The sequence below is a fragment of the Apostichopus japonicus genome, chromosome 15 (genome assembly GCF_037975245.1).
Source record: "Apostichopus japonicus isolate 1M-3 chromosome 15, ASM3797524v1, whole genome shotgun sequence".
Classification (NCBI taxonomy): domain Eukaryota; kingdom Metazoa; phylum Echinodermata; class Holothuroidea; order Aspidochirotida; family Stichopodidae; genus Apostichopus; species Apostichopus japonicus.
The window spans coordinates 1,393,054-1,418,369 of record NC_092575.1 but is presented as its reverse complement, the minus strand read 5'-3'; the positions used below and the strand labels follow the sequence as shown (position 1 = coordinate 1,418,369).

The 25,316-nt window shown below is 37.7% G+C and overlaps 1 protein-coding gene across 1 annotated transcript in view; it reads right to left on the bottom strand.

The window, feature by feature from the left end:
- The window catches only part of LOC139980499 (MLX-interacting protein-like), a 40,733-nt gene extending 20,032 nt beyond the window's left edge, over positions 1-20,701 (bottom strand). The window contains exons 1-5 of the mRNA XM_071992153.1: positions 20,207-20,701; positions 7,250-7,356; positions 3,879-3,952; positions 3,126-3,260; positions 2,082-2,229 (exon numbers count right to left, since the gene is read on the bottom strand). Of these exons, the coding sequence (XP_071848254.1) occupies positions 2,082-2,229; positions 3,126-3,260; positions 3,879-3,952; positions 7,250-7,356; positions 20,207-20,526 (784 nt within the window). The 5' untranslated portion in view covers positions 20,527-20,701. The remainder of the gene's footprint in view (positions 1-2,081; positions 2,230-3,125; positions 3,261-3,878; positions 3,953-7,249; positions 7,357-20,206) is intronic.
- Between the last annotated feature and the right edge of the window lie 4,615 nt (positions 20,702-25,316).

The following is a 25,316-nucleotide window of genomic DNA, read 5'->3' as shown; positions in this document are numbered from 1 at the left end:
ATCATACTAAGTGGACCTTGACTACAGTAGATTTAGCAATTTTAACAGAAGTTGTTATGGACTGTTGGTAATCCTATGGCTACAGTTTTTGATAAAGTTCAACTCAAAGTGTGGTTGCAGTTAAAGTTTAGTGGTCAGCATAATTATGCCCTGAAAATCCAAATCAACAATGTCTTATTTCAAATCATCACACTGCTTTAAACAGTACGCTTGGGTTCACCAAGAGTTCATCTGAATATCACCTTCAGCTTCCTAACTGCTTTTTCGATTTCTGAGCTGATACTCTGTGCAAAACACGCCCACACATTAGTTAACATCCTACTGTAAGCTTAATGTCTTCAGAAGCACACACATGCACACATGCCAGGGTAGAGTAAACAATGATTGCCCTGTTACTGTCTTATACCTGGAAATGCAGCTTTATTAGATTAAGCCTGGTCATTAAATACAAAACAAAGCAGACTTGCATAAGATGGGTTTAACATGGAACCGTATCACGGTGTCCTAAGGGTTGAAGAAAACGGCGCTCATGTTTTGTCCAAGAGGGGAGAAGAATGACTCACTCAAATGGGAAATCAATAAACAATAGTGCTGGCTTCTGTATTTCATTTCAGAGAACTGATATACCTCATAGACTTTGATATTACCAAACCGCATCAAAGATGAAGGTAGCAGTTTAAACGTAAATATATATGGCTTGTTGATGGTTAAGATTTACAATTCATAGTTTAGGAGATTAAGCAGCTTTATTTTTATTTAATTTGCAACAAAGGTTTTCCAAAAAAAATCCACTATAACTACAGAAAACTAGCACTAAGATCCACACTGTATTCAGAAATCTTCGCTAACTGTCCAAAACTTTGCAGCGGTACAAAAGTGTGTATCACTGCACACATTTATTTGCCTTCAGCATGACTGGACAGATTATAAGAATGGAGCATAAAGATTATAAGTATTGACAGAAGGGACCTCAAATTTAAACTTTTATCTTCATCAAACATCAGCAAATCATCTAGTCATCAGTTCAAAGATGGAATCCCAACCATCACACATTGAATGATTAAAAGTAAAAGATGGATAACCTATCAGAAATCTTGACAGTGATGTATAAACGTTTGAGACAATTGCTTTATGCACAGTACTGTCACTCTGTCAGTACCAATGCTTTCAAGCATGATATGGGAGGACAGAATAGAATGGTATATACGCACTGGAAAATTGTCTCAAGTGGTTGGCCCAATGCCAGACTAAACTTACAATGCAAAGTTTTTTATGCAACATGGGGCATTCAGAGTACTAAATGTGTTTCTCCCATCAAGAAACATTTCCTATCTGGGAGCTTTAAACTTTCCTGTACGTTACAAGAACCACTGTCCTTTCGATTTACATTTCATGTACTCAATGTTCGTGTGAACATTTGCCCAGAGGAAATTGCAAAAGCCCTGACAGGCAATTATGCTATATTTTCACTTATATGCTGTGAGGTTGATTTCAAGCAATTTGACCCAAGTGTATGTATTATCAATCAAAACGTGATTGAAATTGATCGTACTGGGTTCCCCCTGGCCTTTTTGGCTCTCAGACGTAGCTGGTTAGCTATATTACATTAAACTCTGATGATTTGTTGTGCAGATACAAATAAAGGTCTTTGTTCTTTTGACATCAGCTCATATTTACAACCAATATGTTTATGAAAATAGAAATGGTCTAAGTTATCTTTGCAAGTCCATTCATTAATGGGAACATCCCTAAATGTTTATAGCAGTTTAAAATTTATTACCATTTTCATTCATTCATTTGTTATCATTTCTAGTCACAAATTTGCAAGAAATCTAGATAGGAAAACATGGAACAAATAAAAATAAACAAAACCTGCACAAGGACAATGTCTCAAGACTGATTACTTCAATTTGTTTTGTTAACGTTCTGTATCTTACCGATCTAGTGTAGGATCTGTTATCCCTCCCCCGTTTCTCTTCTCTCCAACACCCCCTCTCCACCCCCCCCCCCACCCACCACGTGACCTCCCCATAATGTCTGGCAGCATTCATCATCATGAAAGGAAGTTTTTCTTGACTTACAGAATTCTCTTGGGTTTGGGAAGATGAACGACTGGTTGAGGCTGGAGAAGAGAGTGTCTGAAAATTCAGAGAGGAGAGTATCTTCATCCAGGACCATTGGTACCTGACCAGTTACTGAATAGAAGTCCCTGTCAGATAAGCTAGTAATCTGAATGAAGGGAAAGAAGAAAACAAGGCTTTAAAAATATCTTTACCCACCCACCTCATTGATTTCACTTCACGGTGAAGTTTTAGTGGATAATATACTCTCTTAACAATTCAGTTTGTCAAGTTTCAGTCAACAACTTTTTATGCAAATTTGAAGCAAAAAGGGAAAATAAATTAAAATGTATATTGAAGATTTCTTTTGTAATCTGCACATTTGCATGTCATCAATATTAATGATAAATTGTCTGGGCCCCAGTTCGAAAAGTTCTTATAAGAGCTTTTTTTTTATATACTGTGCTTTCATATCATGCTTAAAAGCACTTTGTACTGACAGTATGAATATACTGTTTCTAATCATATCAAGGTTAGGAACTGTTCAAACTGTCAGTACCAGTGCTTTGAAGCATGATATGGGAATACAGTACTTATTGAGTGGTATTAGCATTAGAATCAGAGAAAGGATAGGAACTGTTCATAACGTCAGCACGAGTGCTATTGATGATGAAACATTTAACTGCCACCCCCAATGCAGTTTATTTCACTAAGACATATTGTCCTCTAAAATATTTTAAAAGGGGTCAAAACTTTATGTACATGGTATTCTTCAACTTGCAAAGATCTAAGGATACCTTTTTGAACTTTCAAACTTACAGGACAATGTGTGAAATTAGGGAACACATAAGATTATATCCTACTTCGCTTGCCAGCAGATGCGGCAGCACCCCTCCCCACCCCCCCCCCCCCTATTTGGGACAGAGTGTCTTATCCTCACACAAGCAACTTTTCAGACTGCAGCATAACGCAATCATAGCTAAAAGCTAATTCAATATAATTCATAAGTTACAACAATGGCAAGATTACTGAATGGAATAAAAATAACAGAAGTTTTCAATCAACCTGGCTCCAATCCATGGACTCTCCATCCATCAAATCCTTCTTCTGCGGCTTCATGTAAAACGTCCTCCATTTCTGGTATTCTCCAATGACAGCTGTCGTAGTCCTCTTACCGTACTTTCCTTCAAGGACCACAGCCTGAAGAGGGTCAAGTGAGGTCAAGTTTTAGTTAAATTAGATACACTCAGCCAAAAAATGAATAACTAAAGCAACAAAAGAAAACCACACAGTTCAATTCAGTTGTTTTGGGAAAGAAACTGACATTACAAAGTTACAGACTGTTTATTCCCCTCCGTTCATGTAATATAGCTTGGACGAACAACTTGCCACATTTTGTACTGGATACAGTAGTTAAAATAAAATCAGGAAAATGTTTGAATATATTTGGAATACTGTAGACAGAGGCTAAAATATAACTTAATAAGACTCACAATGTGGTTTACCACTATTTTGAGGGGATTGGGGGTTCTTATTTTCTATACATTGACACTGTTCATATTATACATAACTGTCTAGTGATCTTGATGCCCTGCGATACCAGAAGATTCAATTTCTTGGAAAAGGATTGGTTTTTCCGCCAGCCACAATAACAGTCTCTTTGGCAACAACAATGCAATATTATGCAGACAGGATGTTTGAAAACTGGAAAGTGTGTTATAATGTAAAATCTAGCAGTCTATGGGATATATCCACAGCTAATTAATGTACTAAAACATGGAAATACTGTAGATAAAAAGACATACATGTCCTACTTACTGTGGGAGCTTTGTACTCATTGTCAAGGAGGGGCAAGGAGAAGTGGCACAAAAATGGTTTCTTCCCAATGATGACTGAAAAATAAAAAAGCAAAAACGAAATAAAAACATTAACTCAGAGGTCATGCTCTACAGGTTATGTATGATACATGCAGTGTATTAAAGACATCAAGTCCTCCTGCAAATGAACTGTCTGGAAGGAATGATTGATGCTTTACGACCCACAATATAACCTTTACAGAAGGATCTCTACCGTACTGCAAAATCTGTAATGACCTGCAGTATGACCTTATGCAATCCACAAATGAGACTTTTCCAGACAAGTGCAACATTGTTGTACAGATCAGTGTAAGTTCATATAGGGTATCATGTCTGGAGAGGTTCCATGAATGTACAGTTTAAACCTGCTACATAACCATGAACTGGCATTTGTGTAAAGTTATGTTCTCTACTCACAAGAACAATTTAGACCCATGCCAAACATTTTCTTCGCCTCATGAGTAATGCAGTGATTGCTCAGTCAGTTCGGTATTGCCATGGCTTTACTGTACAAATCTTAGCATACTGAGCATTAGATGCCATAATAACACACTGTAGTATAGTAGAAGCAGTCAGTTTAGTATTGCCATGGCTTGACTGCACAAATCTTAGCATACTGAGCATTACATGCCCTAATAACACACTACAGTACAGTGGAAGCAGTCAGTTTATAGTATTGCCATGGCTGTACTGTACACGTCTTAGCATACTGAGCATTAGATGCCATAATAACACACTGCAGTACAGTAGAAGCAGTCAGTTTATAGTATTGCCATGGCTGTACTGTACACATCTTAGCATACTGAGCATTAGATGCCCTAATAACACACTGCAGTACAGTAGAAGCAGTCAGTATGGTATTGCCATGGCTGTACTGTACAAGTCTTAGCATACTGAGCATTACATGCCATAATAACACACTGCAGTACAGTAGAAGCAGTCAGTTTATAGTATTGCCATGGCTGTACTGTACATGTCTTAGCATACTGAGCATTAGATGCCATAATAACACACTGTAGTATAGTAGAATCAGTCAGTATGGTATTGCCATGGCTTTACTGTACAAGTCTTAGCATACTGAGCATTAGATGCCATAATAACACACTGTAGTATAGTAGAATCAGTCAGTATGGTATTGCCATGGCTTTACTGTACAAGTCTTAGCATACTGAGCATTACATGCCCTAATAACACACTGCAGTACAGTAGAAGCAGTCAGTTTATAGTATTGCCATGGCTGTACTGTACACGTCTTAGCATACTGAGCATTAGATGCCATAATAACACACTGTAGTATAGTAGAATCAGTCAGTATGGTATTGCCATGGCTGTACTGTACAAGTCTTAGCATACTGAGCATTAGATGCCATAATAACACACTGCAGTACAGTAGAAGCAGTCAGTTTATAGTATTGCCATGGCTGTACTGTACACGTCTTAGCATACTGAGCATTAGATGCCATAATAACACACTGTAGTATAGTAGAATCAGTCAGTACGGTATTGCCATGGCTTTACTGTACAAGTCTTAGCATACTGAGCATTAGATGCCATAATAACACACTGTAGTATAGTAGAATCAGTCAGTTCGGTATTGCCATGGCTTTACTGTACAAGTCTTAGCATACTGAGCATTAGATGCCATAATAACACACTGCAGTATAGTAGAGGCAGTCAGTTTAGTATTGCCATGGCTTTACTGTACAAGTCTTAGCATACTGAGCATTAGATGCAATAATAACACACTGCAGTACAGTAGAAGCAGTCAGTTTATAGTATTGCCATGGCTTGACTGTACAAATCTTAGCATACTGAGCATTAGATGCCCTAATAACACACTGCAGTACAGTAGAAGCAGTCAGTTTGGTATTGCCACGGTCTTATGAATATTGTTCATTTACACAATACTATAACTGGTAGGTGTATTGTACATGCAAAGATAAGCTCCACAGGTATAAACTCTACACTCTCCTTTACTAATCAATACTGCACAGTCTACATAATACTGTGTATACTTGTAGATCTATATATTTTACAATTCTGACCTAATTTAATCAGTTCACAATATGTGGCTGTGCTATTGCAGACCTGCAATATAGAGGAGTTACTGTATCAAAGTTGAATCATAATTGTAATAAGCAGGTGACCAACTGTGTGAAACGTGCACAGGGCTTAATCAGGAAACAATTTAGCCAATTAGCTATTAGCATTTAGCATATTCAGTACATTTGTTGTGTATGATGATCTCAATCTCTTCTCAAAGCTCTTCTGGTTTTCAAGATATGTACAGTACATATTTGAAGTTTTGATAGAATCTAACAAACTCATTAAATATGGGCAAATTATTACGTGGAATATTGTGCTCATTAAAGTAAAAACATTAAAAAATTTGGCAGTCATTCCCAATACATCATCAATGTGCATAATTAGCTTATCTTTATTTTAACCTAGAATTAAAAAAAAGACTTCTAAAATGGTCAATCTTTGATGGACTTTGATGGGAGTTGCAGCTATTCTCAGAATTTATCATGCCTATTGGGGTGATTAAGATAATGTCGTTCATAGGTGTCCGTGTAGACCTTTAAGTAATATATTATGTGGAGATTTTGGTGGTAAAGTTTCTGACATTTTCTTCTCATCGAATACTGGAAATAATATGGTTACTGTAAATTCTGGGCAAAAAAGTTGCTAAACATCGTTGCACAAATTTCATGCAACTATTTCCTAATTTGCATTAAGCATTTTGCTACCTACAGTATGAGATACCAGATAAGTTATTCACTGTCAATGTTAAGCGGCCACAGCAATAATGGCCAAGTTTGTAAGTCTACCTAACCTTCAACACCAGATTACCAAGATACTACCAATGCTGAGCCATTCTCCGTGACCTGGAAATGTATTAAGGTAACATGATGGGTATTAACTAGAAGAACATTCATTAATACAATTTGCCATCCAGCAAGACATGAACTGTTTGAACCATAAATTGATCTCAAAACAGATTTTAGAGCAACAACTAATCCTTCTCCAGATCTTAAAAAAACGCATGATAAGGTGTGAGAATTTAAGATCTGAAGGTGTTATACCCCTCAGCTTTATCATCGAGTCTTCTTCCTGTCACCACGCAAACATAAATTCATACAGTGCTTAAACATCTGTTGTGGCACTGATGCATGAAGTTAACATGTGTTGGCATGTTTTTGTTGTTCCATGAGCAGAGAGAGCTAACATTTAATCATACATCAAAAAAGCTCTAAATTGGTATCAAGAACATATCTGATGTTAAAGCAATGATTTCGAATTAAGTGTATAATTTATCCATTTTCAACTTACACTGATTGTGCCATTCTCTCCAAATTGCATTATTCAGTCGAATCTGGTCCTGTAATCTCACTTTCTGTCCTTTGAAAGTCTTCCACTTTGGGGACACAATCTTGCATCTGCAAAAAAAAATAGAAGCAAACACATTCTTATGTTGTTTACAATCGTATTTAGAAATGTCTATTGAATACACTGTAAACGAAAAATTTGCATGTAACTAGAAACTGACCAACCCAAAGTAATGTAACCCATCTTCTCTGGCACTGTATGTACAAATGGGGGACAGGAAATGAGAATTGCACTGCAAAAACTGTTCTCTGTTCTAATTTGAAATGAACTATTTAAGGCATGTAGTCTACATGAACTGTTTGCAGACATGAAAAGGTCGTTTGAGGGGCAGACAGCTGTAATCACCATGAACTTCATATGGCAGGCGATACTGTATGCTAGATTGAACAGTTTGCTGTGTGGGTTTGCTACTCAAAAACAGGGCACAATTAGTATTTTGTGGTTTACGACTAGTACAATTAAATATTGTGGCAGAAAATGTTGAAAACTGGATCCACTGAGGTCGAATCAAAGGATACGACACTCTGTGAGTTTAATAATTAACCCACAAAATATATCACAGACTTTCATCCTTTCATTGGGTTTCATCCATTCTCATCTCGTTTAGAACAAAATTGAATGTTTCTGGTTACCATCTCTAAGATGAATAGCAATAGTATTATTATCACAGCACAACAGTAGTTTCATCATACTGTAGATCATTGTACTGTATCTTGCTGCTCTTTGGACTCTAAACGCCACTGAACACTGCTTGACTTGGATGTTTAATATATAAATATTTTTAATTGATTGATTGATTAACTGATTAATCGTGTCCAGAATCACAAACCATATCTGATCCCTCCAATAATTTATGGAGCGTAAACAGTATAACCATCAATCCTTACGTCGGTTTTCAAACAAAATTACAATCAATATCAAACAGTCTATCTGGACAATGGCCATTGTGGATCACTTTATATTATTCAAACCCTAACCATAGTGTACAGATATACTGTACACCACTGCTGTGAGTTGATAACTGGGAGGTGGCAACCATATGAGAATTCTGAGCAATTGTACTGGGAAATTTCAAAGCAATTTCCAAAGAGCTTTAAATTATGAGTATTAAAGGGAATTCTTTTTAATAACCTGGACGTTATCACTTGTAGATCTACACGCATGGAGGTACAGCCATATTCAGATCCTCTGATAAATAACACTGTATCTGCTCTGTACAATAACATGTACTTACATGGCATGTACAGTTATTTCACACTGTGATGATAGTGGTGGCTACTGAAGGTGATCACAGGAATAAAAAGACTTGACTTGGGAATTAACAAACAAAAAGTCAAGGTCTTTTAATAACTAGTAACAACAGATGGTGTATATACTATACAGTAGTGTACGGTGCTATGTAAGTCTATGGAGCCACTGTTTGTACTACCTGACTAGATGAGCTCCCATGGAAGTACATGAAATTGTAGGAGGGATATAGTACAAAATTCTTCTACCAGTCTGAGAACACACTGCAAAACCCAGTAAAAAGGGATGAATGTATCACAAGCATCATTGTCGCTGGTGCAACAACCTAACGGGTGGGGAGAAGGTAGTGCTAAGAGTTGACAAAAGAACTGTAGTCTGTTACTTGTGAGCGTCGTGTAAATCGTTATTACCATGGTAACTGTGATTAACTATGTAATATCATTTATGACATCCATTGTAGTATAGTGTCTTGTATCCCCCTAGAATCCCTCGATATCCGTCACCAGGCATGAAACAAGTCCAAAATCCTGCTGGAAACACACGTTTATAGGCGCTTAAGAATGGTAGATTCGAAAAGTGGAAGGGAGGACCTTAGAGATGGTCACTGGGGGGAGGGGGCACAGTGGGAGGAGGGGGCACAGTGCATATGTATCAGAGACAGGTACAGGTACAGTATAAAGAGAGTCCTAGTAATCTAAATTATCAAATTACAAACCTATTAAGTTCTAGGACTGAAAAGCTCAGTGCTCACTTAAAAGCAACGAATCAGGATATTTGAAATCATCATCAACCAGGCCAAACTACTGTACAGTATATATACTGTATGTTACACTGTACTGTACAGTATATGTATATGTTACACTATTCACTGTACAGTATACAGTATGTTACTGTCCACTTGTATATCACATGTACTGTATTCAACAGCAACAACAACAGCAAGGTCCCTCACGCTCTGCACAACTTGTGAATAAAGAGAATTGATCCTACATTCTTGCAGAATCTCTCACAATATCCTGTTTTCTGTGTTATTAGCTTTCATTGATGCATTTAATGGACGCTAAAGATACTCATCAATTGGTAGCATCTAAAGCATAAACTGCACTTACTGCAGTGGGCATCATCATGGCCCCTAATGTACACTATAATATACAGTATATACATTACTGTATAGTCAAGTGTCAATACTGTAGCTTATAAGCTTGGATTGATATCGGTAGATTTGGGATTCATGTAGATGAATGCAAATAGTAATTACTGTTTTCGAATCTGTATGATTTGTTTTTGATTTTGAACCCTAGACTGTGGACACTAAAGTCTACTGTACACAGACATCTCATCTGATAAGATTGATTGTACGGAATAGAACAAACATCTAGCAGGTACAAAACATGTCTGCTACGTGACATTGTCAGGACTGCAAAATGAATTTGTGAATCAAGATTTGAATTTTCATTGCAATAAACTCAATATACTATACACTACATCAATGTTAATTGTTGAATGTTAAAAGCATTGAAGACTCGCCCCAAACCGCGTGCCGCGCTCTGAAAAAATTTAACCTTCCGTTGTTTGCAAGTGAAGTTTTCTGCTTGTCGCTACAAAATGCAGACAGTAATGCAATGTGATACCTTGTTATCTTTAGCTGGACCTGAGATGTCCATCACTGTATCGTTTCTACACTGTGCTGTGGGTATTGACTGCAGCTATATGTACTGACTGTACACTAGTGTCTAATTACCAAAGGTAGCAAGCTGTGTGTACTTTTTTGGGATCTGATGGTGGTGTCTAACACTTCTGTTAATACACCTCATTTTTGCACGAGTCTTCACACCCTTTAATACACAACGGTACCAATTGTAGTACTATCACTTGCAAGAGAAGACCCATGATGCAAAGTCTGTTTGTTTGTACATGTGAAGTAATGACAGACAGTGAAAAATTTATTCTACCCACTATTGTTTGTACAGTTCTGTACATATAAACATGCGATCCAAGTAAACACTACATCAGTACTGTACTGTATAATCAGGGAGTTGTCCCTGGTATAATTCATTATAGTACACACAACACAGTATGTCACAATAACTCAATATGGCTTACAAGACCTTCCTGCAAATTGTTGACAATGTGCCAAAATTCTAGGAGCATTCTAGATATGTTCAACATTGAACACTGCACACACATACAGTATGTCCAAGATCTATAGTATAACATCCACTGTAGTAGCTACTGAACCTCATGTACTGTGATTTAATCATCAATGAACATTAACAATAAGTTTATTACATTTACTGTGAAGTAAAAGCAATTTTGGCATTTTTGGTTTGCATTTTGAATATTCTAATTTCATTGTTCATTTCCAATTCTGAAGTTCAATTAAAACTGAACATTACTATCTATGACACAAGATAATAACGCACCACTGTCAGTGTTTTTTCCCCAGTTAAACATTCTGGATACTTGTACAATAAGTTATAGCCTACTTAAATGTCTGCACTCTGGTCACTTCCTAGGTAGTCACTATGATACTTTCTCAAGCTGAGGAACACATTCGACACCAGGCAACAATGGTTCTATATAATAGTTTTAGTACAATGCAACAATCAGCACGAAAAAAAAAAAAAATATCACACCGAGGCCCACAGTACAAAAGTGTAGATTACATGTTTCAGTGAATAATTTACTTATTTGAACATCTGAATAGCTTTTCTGAGTCAAGATTTTAAACTTTAAGGCTCTGGGCACAGAAGATGCTACATTGTGCATCCCTTGTTTCTGACAACCCATGGCATTTTGTAACGGGGAAAAAGCGATAAATTATTCAAAATCTGACTGCAACCATGACTGCATATCATCATGCTGCTGTTCAATACATTCATGTACTGTACAGTGTATGTGTCCACATTAATAGACAGACCATTAATTATTGATTATGATACTAGAGTATCAACTGCACAAATTTCGGCCCCAAAATCTCAACTTGAATAACTTCACAATGTTGTCAATTCTATACCTTACTTCTTCCTTCTTCCTTTCCCTTTTTGCCACCTTCCCTTTTCCCCCCCCCCCCCCCCACTCCCATCCTGTTTTTTATGATTTTGGTCTGCTTTTTTTCTGTCTATCACAATTTCTCAAGTTTAATTTGGTTTACACAACTTCTCGAGCTTAATTTTCATTTGCAATGTTTGAACCTTGTCTTATGTCTTTTTTCTTCCATTTAATATCTCTGAAGTTCTCAAATTACCTACTACAGTGCAAGCTGCCCAGACACTGGTCGGTCTGTTGTGACTTATCAGGGTAAGTACCAACACTTGTCCAACATGGGGAAAGCCCACTATATGAAGCAAACACAACCCCATCCATATACAACAGGTACAGCATTTAATTACAATCCTGTATATATATATAGAACTGTACAGTACTACATGTGTATCACTTCTGGCAAACATTCCCTAGCTATAATGCTACAGTTAACTAATAAACTGCTAGCCTGATGACTTAGAAATACCTTCATGTATGTGCAGTTAACAATAATAAATTTAGTTGCTATGTTTCCAAGAGGCTTTTACGTACGCCTCAGCAAGGGCAGGATATTAGACTAGCAATTACCAGGGCATATTAAACTTAAGTGCAGTACAGTGCTCTCTGGTGACCTAGAGCCTATCAAATGTTACAGTACTGAGTCTACACATCCATGTGCCAGGTACAACATTAATACTACAGTAGATACTATACGGTATCTTATATATGTGTAGGTCTGGTCCGATACTGAATTTGAAGTGTTTAACGATGGAAAAGTAATCAATATTTGTTTACAAATGTAGCAAGTTAAAATTTTCGCTAAAAACCTCTTTCAAATGTGTTGCTACATCATCATGAGCTGTAGGTCCACTATCAACATACAGTGGAATACTTTTACACTGGAGAAAACCATATGAAACTAAATGTGTGAAAATTAGACTGGTGAACCTACTGTACTGTAAAGCCCCATACTTCATTACTTTTACTCAGCCCATCAAATGGCCTTCCCCTCACCCCTCATAATTTCTCAGAAAATATGGTAAGTACCATGTTTGACAATATTTTACAGTTACTGTGGATGTTTCTTTGCTACTGTAGTGTATAACATTCTTTGCCCAAGTTGGGTTTTTTTCTGTTTTTGTTGTGTTCTTGATGCACCTTGATGCACCTGTATTGAAGTATTTATGCTTTAAACTGCCATCTGACCTTGACCCTTGTCAATTCGCCTATAGATCAAATAGAAGTGTGGACGATGCAATATCTATTAACATTCATGAAATTTTACAGCATCTTGAGAACAAGAATTCGTATGCTAGAGTTTTATTTGTAGATTATAGCTCGGCTTTTAATACTATTATCCCCTTTAAACTACATTCTAAGCTCATCAATGACCTCAAGCTCCCAGTTTCTATTTGTAACTGGATTTTAGATTTTCTTGTGAATCGTCCTCAGGTTGTTAGAATTGGTAATAATGTTTCTTCCGTGTTAACATTGAGTACTGGTACACCACAGGGTTGCCCTCTCTCACCGAAACTTTATTCACTTTTTACGTATGATTGTAAGGTATATAGCCCGAACTGTCTCGTGACCAAGTTTGCTGATGATACAACCCTCACTGGCCTCATATCGGACAATGATGAGTCGACTTACTGTGAACAGGTTGAATCTCTCATACATTGGTGTAATGAAAACAACCTACTCCTTAATGTTTCCAAGACTAAAGAGATGATTTTTTACTTTCGGAGGAAGAAGCCAGATATGCAACCACTACGTATCGGAGGAGACATCGTCCAGCAAGTGTCAAGTTTTAGATTTCTTGGTACTCATATTACCGATAATATCACATGGTCAGTAAACTGTACAGAAATCTTGAAGAAAGCTATGCAACGTCTCTAATAATATCACATGGTCAGTAAACTGTACAGAAATCTTGAAGAAAGCTATGCAACGTCTCTATTTTTTGCGGAAGTTGAGATCGTATGGATTCAATCAATGTATACTTATTAATTTCTATCGTGCAATAGTCGAGAGTATCCTGACGTCATCGATTATTGTCTGGTTTGGCCGGGCCACGCAAGATGATATCAGCAGATTATCTGCAGTGGTCAGGTCAGCTGAAAAGATAATTGGCGTTGATCTCCCTTCCCTGGAGTCGCTCTACATAGACAGGTCTCTTCGTAGAACGCAGCTCATTTTGAGCGATTCTGATCACCCTGCCAATGCATACTGTATTTCAATTTCTTGCCATCGCACCGCAGACTCCGTACCTTTAGAGGGAACAGGCGTTTTACCGCCAGTTTCTTTCCATCTGCCGTCAAACTTTATAATAACCTGTAATTTATTATTTGCACATATTATTCTATTTTTCTATTTCTATTCTAAGGAGCTTGAGGAATGTTTTAATTTTCGATGTGTAATTTTATTGCTCATTGATTGAATAAAGAATCTATCTATCTATCTATCTATCTACCTTACAATAATAGGTAATATTGCATATCAGAGCAAACGTAATCCTTTTGTTATAGGTGACAGAGAAATTCTACTGTGAGGAATGTCAGTTCACTCAGAGATCACACCCATCCAGTACATTATCAGTACAGACATACAGTACAGTTGTTCATTGCAAATTATACGACCCTGAGAGGCGTAAATGCGATACAAATTGCATTTCACTGTGTGGATATGCGATTAGTCAGTCTGAACTATTGCAGTAATTATGTCACAATTTGACACTTGAAAGTTACAGTACTAAGTCATACCATGGAGCTCTGTTTATAGCTCCATGGTCATACACAGAAGGCAGAGTATGTGAACTATCAACTTCCTACTGTTATATTATTAAAATGTCCCACTTCAAAGTATGCTATCTTCTGTGTGATTATGTACAACAAATGTACATGAACTACCCACTTTCTACTATTATAAGGTTAGAATGTCCCACTTCAAAGTATGCTATCTTTTGTGTGATTATGTGCAGTAATGAAAATAATAATAATAGTAATAATAATAAAGGACACTTAGTATAGCGCCGGTATCCGCCCGAAGGTGCTCATGGCATAATGTACATGAACTCCCCACTTTCTACTATTATAAGGTTAGAATATCCCACTTCAGAGTATGCTCTCTTCTGTGCATTTATTACTGTAGTTATTTCATGAAATTAATCTTCCGTATTCACGTAATCCCACGTATCATGATTAATCAAAACACGCAGACCTACGGAATTATTGAAATTATGAAAGCATTTGCGTAGCAGTTACGCGATTTTTTTCCCCTAGAAAACGGGTACCCGATTTGTGCATTTTTGATTTGGGTACCCGAATGTTCGGTCAGGTACCTGGGTAACCGACTCAGCTCTACAGTATACAGTGTACTACAGTGGAAATGGCAGTCTATCTGAACTCCCAACTTGCAAACTGTACACACAGGTCTCATATATGCATGTACAGTATGTGGGTATTACTATACTGCAGAATGTTTCTAAGCCCCCACATTTTTACTGTGTATGTTTTAAAGCAATGGAGACATGTAATTACGTACAGTAAGTGGCAATGTGCACTATGAATGTACAATAGTAGGTATAACATCAGGTCATGTACAGTACATGCCAGGGATTTTGGTCACCTTATAATCGAGTGTGCCAAACAACGTATGGTATTTGAAGAATCTTCATTCCATGTAAATTCTATCAGTGAGATTCATGACCATGGCCTCACTGTAACAGAGTAACATTAACAGAAAACATGAAATACACCAACTGTGAAAATGTACGTTACATATAAAGGCCACAATGCCGGCCAGAAAATTGCAGTAATACTGTAAGTCTGTAACCAGATATTTGCACTTACTGTAGGTAATACTTTCTTTCATTACTACTCACTAAACCTTTTCCAATATCCAACATCCTTCCTCCCCCCCCCCTCTCCCATCCTCCTTCATCCTCCAACCTGTGCCTCTACTGCAAAGTACTGTAGTTCTAAAGCTCCTAATGTGTGAGACCCATTGAAGCATGCTGCAGCGAACATATGCTCATGCCTTTCTACTGTACGTACAGTACTAATTTAATGCATTGCAGACTTTGCAGACTTCCAGAGGACAGGAAGTTGAATTAAGTACTGTACTGTAGATCAACATAAATTGCAGCTTGTGATATGTTTGTAATGCAAAGACCAGATGTGTACAGTATCCTCTTCAACACACAGTGCTGTATGTTTCTCAGAATTATTTAAAGCAGAACATATATTTGCTCTAGAAACTGAACTTTTAGTATTATCATTGTCAACGTACGGTAACATACATAAATGTACAAAGCTAGACCCATGAATGTACTCAGGTACTTGAAACTTGAAAGAAGCTCTCCTTTTAAATTAATAATTTGGTAAAACATTTTAGATAAAATTCTACACCAAAGTGCAGCAACATTTGCAAATGAAAACAGAGGTTCATCAAAGATTATTCCGACCATGAGCATTTCTCCTAGAAAACTACTGTACAGTGTGTGGCAATAAGGCCCATTGTACAGCAAATATGGGTGTATTTACACACTTACAGAGCAATGATACCAGTAGTACTTAGCACCTAAGTTCAACAACAATCTACAGTACTGTGTGTTCAATGCACTGAAGACGCAAGTATGCTAGCAAGTAATAGAAATGTTGAGCTAGATCTGTGCCAATGATAACTTATTAGTTATAAATAATCCTCTAGGAATTGTAATTTTTTCTTATGAGGAGTATTTAAATTCTTTTCAATAGGTGGTCTGAAATGTTTTGTGTATGAACAGTACTTGTGAGTATGTGTTTTGGGGTTATGCTTTTGTTTCGCTTCTTTGCTGTGAAAATAATACATTTGGTGAGCTATTCATATCGTAAAAGGGAAAAATTCATAAATTAGTGAAAATGTTCAGGACTAGTGAAATACATTTAGCAAAATTACTAAAATGTTGCAACTGTATACATGTACAGTACAGTGCTAGGCAGTACAGTGCAGTATAGTTCAGAACAGTTTAATACAGTTCAATGCAGTATAGTTCAGTATAGAGCAGTATACAGTAGCATACAGGTATTTTGCTGGAGTCGGGAGTCCCAGGCCCCCAGTAACTTGTATCATTCTTAAATATTGTAAGAATATTTCCTGAAGTCGGACCGGGTGGGTGTGGAGAAGGTGAACTACTTGACTGAAAATCCAAAAAGATGCCTCCTGAAGGAAGGATATTCAATAATTATAAAGAAGTTGGGCATGAAAAGGTTTGGTTTACGTTCAATCCTAAGGCAACTTAAAAGAATGATCTGGTAGGCCTTAAAAGTTACCTTCAAAAAAGATCCCAAACATGTTTTCAAAGTATGAGAATGCTAATATTCTGTTTGACATCGAAATTTTTTTTTACACCGTTTAGGATAGATATTTCAAAAGTACTTGGAACAGTAGCGAATGTGACATCATTTCACAAATGCAGATTGCGACATAACCCAAGCTGCATACAGTTCCTACAGTAGTCGCAACAAAAACTGCATTTGAATACAGATTAATTTCTTCCTTAATTTTGGGGGGGAAATTTTTTCTAATTAGCTATGTTCTAAAAAACCTGTCATATATGTAGTGCATCAGTGATTTCGTGGTCTTTGTGTAACACAAGATAAGTTTGAACAGAAGACTCTTCATTGTTTACATTGCGCTGTCCAGCTCCACTGAAGAATGTTAGCATGTAGGCTACTGTAGTGTAACGTTTACAATCGAAGCTTAAGCTTCCTGGTACTTCATTCTGCTCCGACATCGATTACGCCATGATTCACCTTTCCATGTTCCAAATACTTTATATTAAGGAAGCTTCCTTTTACTGTAAAGTTGATCTGTGGCTTTTATTTCAGCGATTCGAAGAATGGTTTTATCAACTGTGGTTTGAGTGTATTATGTGTAATGCTATGTACGTAACGACTGGGCATGGAAGGCTGTATGTACTTATGTTCGCGATGTGTACGTAATTTAAAATAGGCAATCACCTGTGCGCATACATGCGAGAGTGTATACATTGCGGAAACAGTGCTAACCTCAAGTCACTTGTTTTGCCTATTTGCCCACAATACGTCATTCACCAAATTGATGCGTTCGAACGGTGCTTTTAGTTAAGAAACTGGTGAATGTGAAACCAGATTTCTACCAGAAAGAAAACGCCGAATGGGGACAGTTTTAACATGGTTAGAAAGCCAAAAATAAGAACTATTAGGACAATGTATCAAAATCTTCCACCAGACCATTCCTTTAAGTGAAAGACAACCCAATGTTATTATTACTAGGCTAGGGTCCAAGTTAGGTGTTAGTCCAGACTAGGCTTCAACTACTTTGGGCCTTACAGTATAGTAATTGCAGAATATACCCCACAACTTTGAAGCAACACCCTTAAAAGAGGTGGCTATGGCGTCCAAATAGGGAGTCTACTGTAGTAATACGCAGAGAATATGCGAAAATTGTTCAATGTATGAATACGATGCCATTGGAGTGTTATGGCTACACTGTATACATCATCAGCATGGTTCATTTTTTTGCCATTCTTTTTTGACATCAGCCCATCATTACATTATTATAGTAATTACTATGCGACCTAATTGAAACTAAAATGATGCAAAGAAAAGTTCAATATGAGGAGAAATGCCAAAACTAAACTTACAAGTCGTTACTACTGTAGGCCTAAAGTATAGCAAAGGGTTTATAATTGACCCGCCTTTGTAACTGACGCACCTTCATATATTCCTAGCAACGATACAGCAGGCAACCTAAACGTTTTGCAGCCAAGCAGAGTTACATATTTCAAGAGTTTGAATAATTTCTGGTATGTGCTGATCAAATTGTGGTGTTTCCTTAAAGCTTTTAACACCCTCCCTCTAGTTTTGCAGATATTTTTGGAATTTGGAAATCTTACTCCCTAAAAATAACCAAAATTACCTCAACATGATACTACTACTCACTGGGACCTGACCTGTCTGAGTTTAGAGGCTCAAACCATAGCAAACAGCATCCAGAGTCAATGGGATGTATAGGTAAACAAAAGTTACAGTTAGCTTATCAACGAAAGTGTCAATTTCGGCAGACAGTTTGTGTTCAAATTCTGCTCAATTACATTGTGTAGGCACAGAACAGTGAATATTTTGAGATCAATCAATTCTGATGAGCACATATGAAAAACACATACAGTTGAGTGCTTTGGATGTTTCCTTGATTGAGATAGTTTAGAATCTAGTGCCATTCCGTAATAGGTACATACCATGATATTGCGGTTTCAACCAAATTTCCAAGTCATTCACGCAAAGATATTTTTAATGTTATATATTTTTAAAAATGTCGCAAAGGGAAGACATGGGACATATTTGCCCCTTACTGGAGCAAACAGGGTTTCAGTCATTTCAATCATTAACATAATGCAGATATTTTATTAATGTGAACAATACATGTCATAAATGTTGTTATGGGCAAATATCGGGTACATTTCACCCCTAGGCCTAACTCGCGCAAACAAGGCTTTCGAGGAATTTCAGAGAATTCTTACATAAATATTTTATTAACATAATCAAAAAATGTTGCTAATGGAGAAATATGGGTAACAGTTTACATTTATTTTTCTAACCAGGTACAAGGCTACATACTAACGTTACTCATACCCACTATAAATATAACATGCTCTTTCTGCCATAAATGTAGAAAAAGTGCTTTACCGCCATGGCAGTAACATGGCGGAAAGGCGCATTTTCTATGGTGGAAAGAGCACGTTTTCTATGGTGGAAAGTACTAATCGTGGAATGACACAGCTCCCTAAATTATAATAGGGGCCTACTATTCCTAGTAGTATAGTCAGTATTGCGAAGTTCGGCATACTGCGAAGTTCGGACACCCTAAGAAATACACGATTTCACCATAAAAACCTACAGGAAGAGCCAAATTTCACCAAAAAGTACGAAGCTACAGTTATTTTCTCTCCAAAATGACCCGTGTGCAAGAAATTACTTACATATTTGTCAATAAAATGACGGAGATCTATGAAGTCTGTTATAATTACTGAAAGAGCAACTGCGCCACCAATTTGATCACCAGCGCCACACTGTGGGTTGCGTGTCCGAACTTCGCAATACTCTAGCAAAGAAATACCAGTTCCACAATCACGAAGAATCTTCTTGGAATACAACGTGAAAACAGTTTGCAGGAAAGAAAGTTGGCCGTGTATCGTACTATAACACAATTCTCCCACCATATGAAGTATATTTTCCGGTGATTTATACCAGAAGATTTAGTTTGGGGGTGTTTTAAGGCTTAGGTGTCCGAACTTCGAAGTGTCCATGCTAGTAGTAGGCTAGTACTATTGACATATTGGAACCTTATTGAAAGTGAAACTAGCATATACTTTGTTTGTGATATTATTATCAAAAGTGTAATCAGTTTCTCATTCTTATTTTAATTTAGCCGTTTTGTGTAAGGGAAATTTCTGATGAGTAACTTGGTTACCTAGTTTGCGACGGTGTAGCCAATTACAGCGTGGTGTGGGGTAATCTGCAATTAGGCTAATCCGCTTAATGTTATTTTTGTAGGTCTACATAGCCTAACAAAGTAACATACTTAGGCTATGTCGTGTAAAATACCTACCCAGTGTACGCAAGATTAAGACATTCAAACAGTTTTGCAAACGATGCATCAATATCCAAGTCGGGTGGGTTAAATTTGTAGGTGTCACTCGTTCCTGAAGAAGCATACTTTTCAAAATCGTAACCTGGTTGTTGTTCAAGGATGTCCTTGGATTTGTCATCGCCCTTGAAAGGATCGCTCACCATAAAATGGCCTGAGTGAATTAACTCGCGTTTTTCTTTTCTCTCCCTCCAATCTCCAGGAAAGAAATGTTCTGCTATGAGCGCAGAAGTATTATCATCTCTCGCCATCCTATCCCAATTTCTTATAAAGTCACACATTTGGAACAGTTAAAAGGGGTAATACACTTCAAATATTAGACGACATTCTGTAGCGTAGGCCTGAGAGACGAGCGCCATTTTGTTAAGTGACCCGACAATGTTTTGTTGTGACGTCATGGAGAAATATTTCACTAAGGCAATTTGTTCATGACCTCTAGACTAACAGGGTCAGTAACGGGTATCAATTTTATGACAGGACTCGAAATAGAGCTATTCTGCCATAAAAGAATTACTGAAAACAGAGAAGTGCAAATTTTGAAATAAAAGCTGATGAGAATATGTTGTCCTTCACTGACTGCGATTAACTCGAAAAATAAGCGATCACAGTATGTTGCCATTGATCAGGCAAGAAGTTTAATGATTTGTATGCATATTTCGCGAGGTCGAAGTGATGGCGCTATTCGATATTGTCTTCGTGAGTTCTCTACAAAGAACTCTTATTGTGTTCATAGATAAATCAATTTATGATTGTGTTTATGGACGATCAGTGCAAAGGGGGAAAGGACTTTGGCGAAGGAAGTTTGATTTACTTCATTCAAAGAAATTCGTTCATATTTCAGTTTTCTTTACTAATCAAAGATGTACATAAAAACTTAAAAGTATTCATCAGCACACACTTACATGCAGACCTATTTATAGACCTAATTTATAGCCTAAATATGCCTTAGAATGCACCATTTTTCCCCGATGAGGATTTCGGTCCTGACCCCCCTTCCCCCTTCCCGCTTCTTAGAAATCCTGGAGCCTCTTAAGCGGCGGATACGGAGAACGGGTGAACCCCCTTAATTAGAACTGCTGTGTGATTAGATGTGATTGTGAGAATTCCAGTTAACCGTGTTATTTGTCGATATTAGTGTAACTTTTCTTGCTTAAAGTCATGCTCTAATGATGGTTTCATAAAATCTAAAACTATAAAGAATCTAACTGCACAAAAAAGTGTTAAGTGGTTATGCGACTTGTTTACCAATGACAATAACGTCTTCCGCTATGGTTGTCATAGCCTACACAAAGTGCATGATATAATACAGTAGTGCAAAATGAAAGTTACATACATGCATAGGCGTATAGGCCAATAGGAGCGGAGAAAAACGTTAAAGAACGTCACCCATATATACGTTGACCGTCCACACTAAAATTTTACACGACACGAGTATGGTAGGCCATACGGGAAATAATTGTTGATTTTATGTCCGTATGAACTAAAATTATTACCGGTAATAATTATATTTAATACCGGCATTAATTCTCAGCCAATCACCATGTAGCTTCATATGCCGGTATATATGTAATAGAATTAATACCGGCATTAAACATAATTTATACCGGCATTACATATAATTAATATCGGCATTAAATAGAATTAATACCGGCAATAAATAGACCAATCACATTAGCGAATTTTGAAGCTGTAATGCTCTGAGCTAGTGTTAATCCCTCTTGCTGCAGCGTGAAAGCAGCGTAGTTATTTCTGCTGTAGAAAGCAAAGTGTATCAACGCAATAGCACGCATGATAGACAAAGTACAATATCTGCGTGATTTTCGTCGAGAAGCGAAGTTACGATACTTACAGGTTATTGACAAATGTTGACTTCCAATCCCACACAATCCGATGTTTTACCAGTTCGCAATGCTAGTTGAACCGGTTTGTTAATCTTCGAAGAGCATTACGCTATGCAAAGCTTGGAAGACTCCTGGATGAAGACGAGTATACAATGTCGCATCAGTGTCTCTGGATGAACTAACGTGGAAGTTTCACGCCTGGCACAAGAGCTGGAAACTTGTTAATAACATTGCATATTACACTGTAGCGCCACTAAATTTGCAGTGCCAACTAAACAAAGATGGTCTATATTAATGACGGTATTAATTCTATTAAATGCCGGTATTAATTCTATTTATTGCCGGTATTAATTCTATTTAATACCGGTATATGAAGCTACATGGTGATTGTCTGAGAATTAATGCCGGTATTAAATAGAATTAATACCGGTATCAGGGGCGGATCCAGGATTTTGAGAAAGGGGGGGCCGACATCCCGATGGTAGCACTTTAGTGATCTGCGTCCTGGGGAGGGGTCTGTCCTAGGGAGGGGTCTGGGGAGGGGTTGTCCCCTCCTCCTTGGAAATTTTTGGTTAATTGTGAGTGCTTAGATGCAAAATGGTGAAACATTTCGCCAAAAACTAGAAAAACCAGAAACGTTGCAGACACGCTTTTTTGTGCACATATTTTTTCTCGATAGACACATATTTAACAACGCTCAACAGTGCATGTACAATGGTTACACTATTATTTGCTTCGATTTGTTTCTTTCTTTTTTGCGAAAATTATGACACCAGATTCACCCAGGCGCGGCGGAACCGGAAAATTATTGGGGGGGCTAATGTGTGGAGACTATCTAAGCGGAGCGCCACCATCGGTTGGCGCGGAGCGTACAAGAAAATTTTGGGTTTTTCAAACCTCCAGATGGCCGGAAACGGCACTTCCCGAGTGTTTTATGCTTCGAATACCTAGCCCTAAAATATGGGTCTCAAGCCTGCAATTTCTCAGATTGCACGTAAAAATCTGTAAAAACATTGTAATTTGTATATTCGATGGTGTTTTAAGAGAGTAGCTATTACTCGTAGTGTACTCGCAAAGACGTTTGAGTGTAGTAAATTACTACTTGCAATTAAATGCAATAATTAAATAATTAATTAAATAAATATTGGGGGGCTTATCATGCATTTGCCCCCTCATCTTTTTCATTGGGGGGCTGAGCCCCCAAGCCCCCCCCCCCCCGGTTCCGCCGCCACTGGATTCACCCCAAGAAAAAACATAAAACAAGATATATTCAATGAGATAATTATGATATACATATTAATGAAAGGGGGTATAGGCGGTTTTACACTATCTAACGCAACGTAGTCGCCAAGAACCTGAAGTATTTTTAAGGGAGGGCCCGATAATAAGCGGAAACGGATCACCGACCGAAAAAAATATCGGAATTTGTGGACTATTTCTTGCTTCCTATTGTATTAAAACAAAGCACCTATGTGAAAGACACAAATCACATTCTGAAAATTGTGGAAGCCCCCCGTTACCAAAAGCAGTAGTACTTGCTACACTCGATGTCGTCGCCATGTATGCCAATACTCCTCAAGAGGAGGCATTAGATATATGTCAAGAAGTCTATGAAAAGGCGGAAAAAGCGAATATGGAATAAATAAAATATCTTCCATATCCATGCGCAAACTAATTGAACTTATTTTTAACAAGAAACTGTTTCGAGTTCAATAACCAATTCTATCTACAAAAGATCGGTTGCGCCATGGGTAGCCAAGCCTCTCCGGAAATCTGTGATATCGTCATGCATAGACTGGAAAACCAGATTTTACCGACAGATAATAAAATCTTAAAATGGCTCCGCTATAGAGATGAAATTCTATTGCTTTACGACGGTTCACCTCAGGAACTTGAACAACTAGTAAACAGGTTGAATGAAATTCACCGCTTCTTAAAGTTTACGGTAGAAATATTACACACAGAGGTAACATACCTAGATTTGAAAATCTTCAAAGGTCCAAGGTTTGAAACCAATGAGTTATTAGACACCAAAGTCTACACCAAACCCACGGAAACCTTCCAATACCTCGACAGAAACTCTGCACACCCACTTGCCACCTTTAAAGGCTTCATTAAAGGGGAAGTTTTACGATACGCACGTCTATGTAACAATGAGACTGATTTCTTACAGAAAAAGAATGCGTTCACAGAGAAACTGTTACTCAGAAAGAGGAAATTGCCTCAGCCACGAAAGGCATAAAATTTGAAAACCGTGGGCAATACCTCACTACCAAACCTAAAAAAAAGGAACCACCAATGGTGTTCAAGCTTACCTATACACCCCATATCAAAACCACGCATTTGAAAAATGTACTCTTGAAACATTGGCACTTAATCTCGCAACACGCGGACAGGGGCGTAGCGAAGGTTTTGTTGTTGTTGTTGGGGGGGGGGGGTGGAGGATTTGATTTGCCGACTGATCTGGAAGTAGTGACTGAAATGGGGGAGGGGTCTAAGGGGAGGGGGTGTCCCCCTCCCCCTTTGGAAAATTTTTAGTTTTGAAACGTCCTTAGATGCAATCTGGTGCATATTTTAAGTCAAATTTGGCACCGTAGAATTTCCATTTCGATATTAGTTTTATGGCAGTCGGCAGAAGAAGAATTAATTGGGACCAATTATCGAACTGTGTTTTCTCTTTCACCGATTGTTGAAATAGTGAAACTTCGTGATGAAAATGTTCAGAAAACTTCCCGGTAATGAGAAATAACAACATTCATTGATATACAAGCGAGAAACGTTAAAAATTGTGTACAATTCGTGAGCCGTGTCCTTAAGTTTTCCACGGAGAACGAATGACATCTGTGATGACGTCATTCTGAACAGAGGATAATAACAACACGTTGTCACACGATAGCACGACTCATGGGCTGCGGCCTATACGGAAGCCCTTAATTCCATTTCTTTCACTGAGTTGCCGGCGATTCTGGCACTCGTCTAGCTGAGCCTGGCTACAGTAGCTATACTGACGGCCGTGACATTATCAGTTATTTGCCGAGAGGTTTTTAACTTGCAGGTGTCGGGTGATTGGATTGGTGAATGAGTTTATCAGATGAAGAACTGGAAAATCGAAATAACCGATAAAGAAGCTCCCGTTCTCCTTTTCTCTATTCAGCTTTCCTTCTTTCTTCCCCTTCCGCTCTCTTCACCTTTTCTCCTTTTGCCGACAGACCCAAAATTTGCCCACAGCG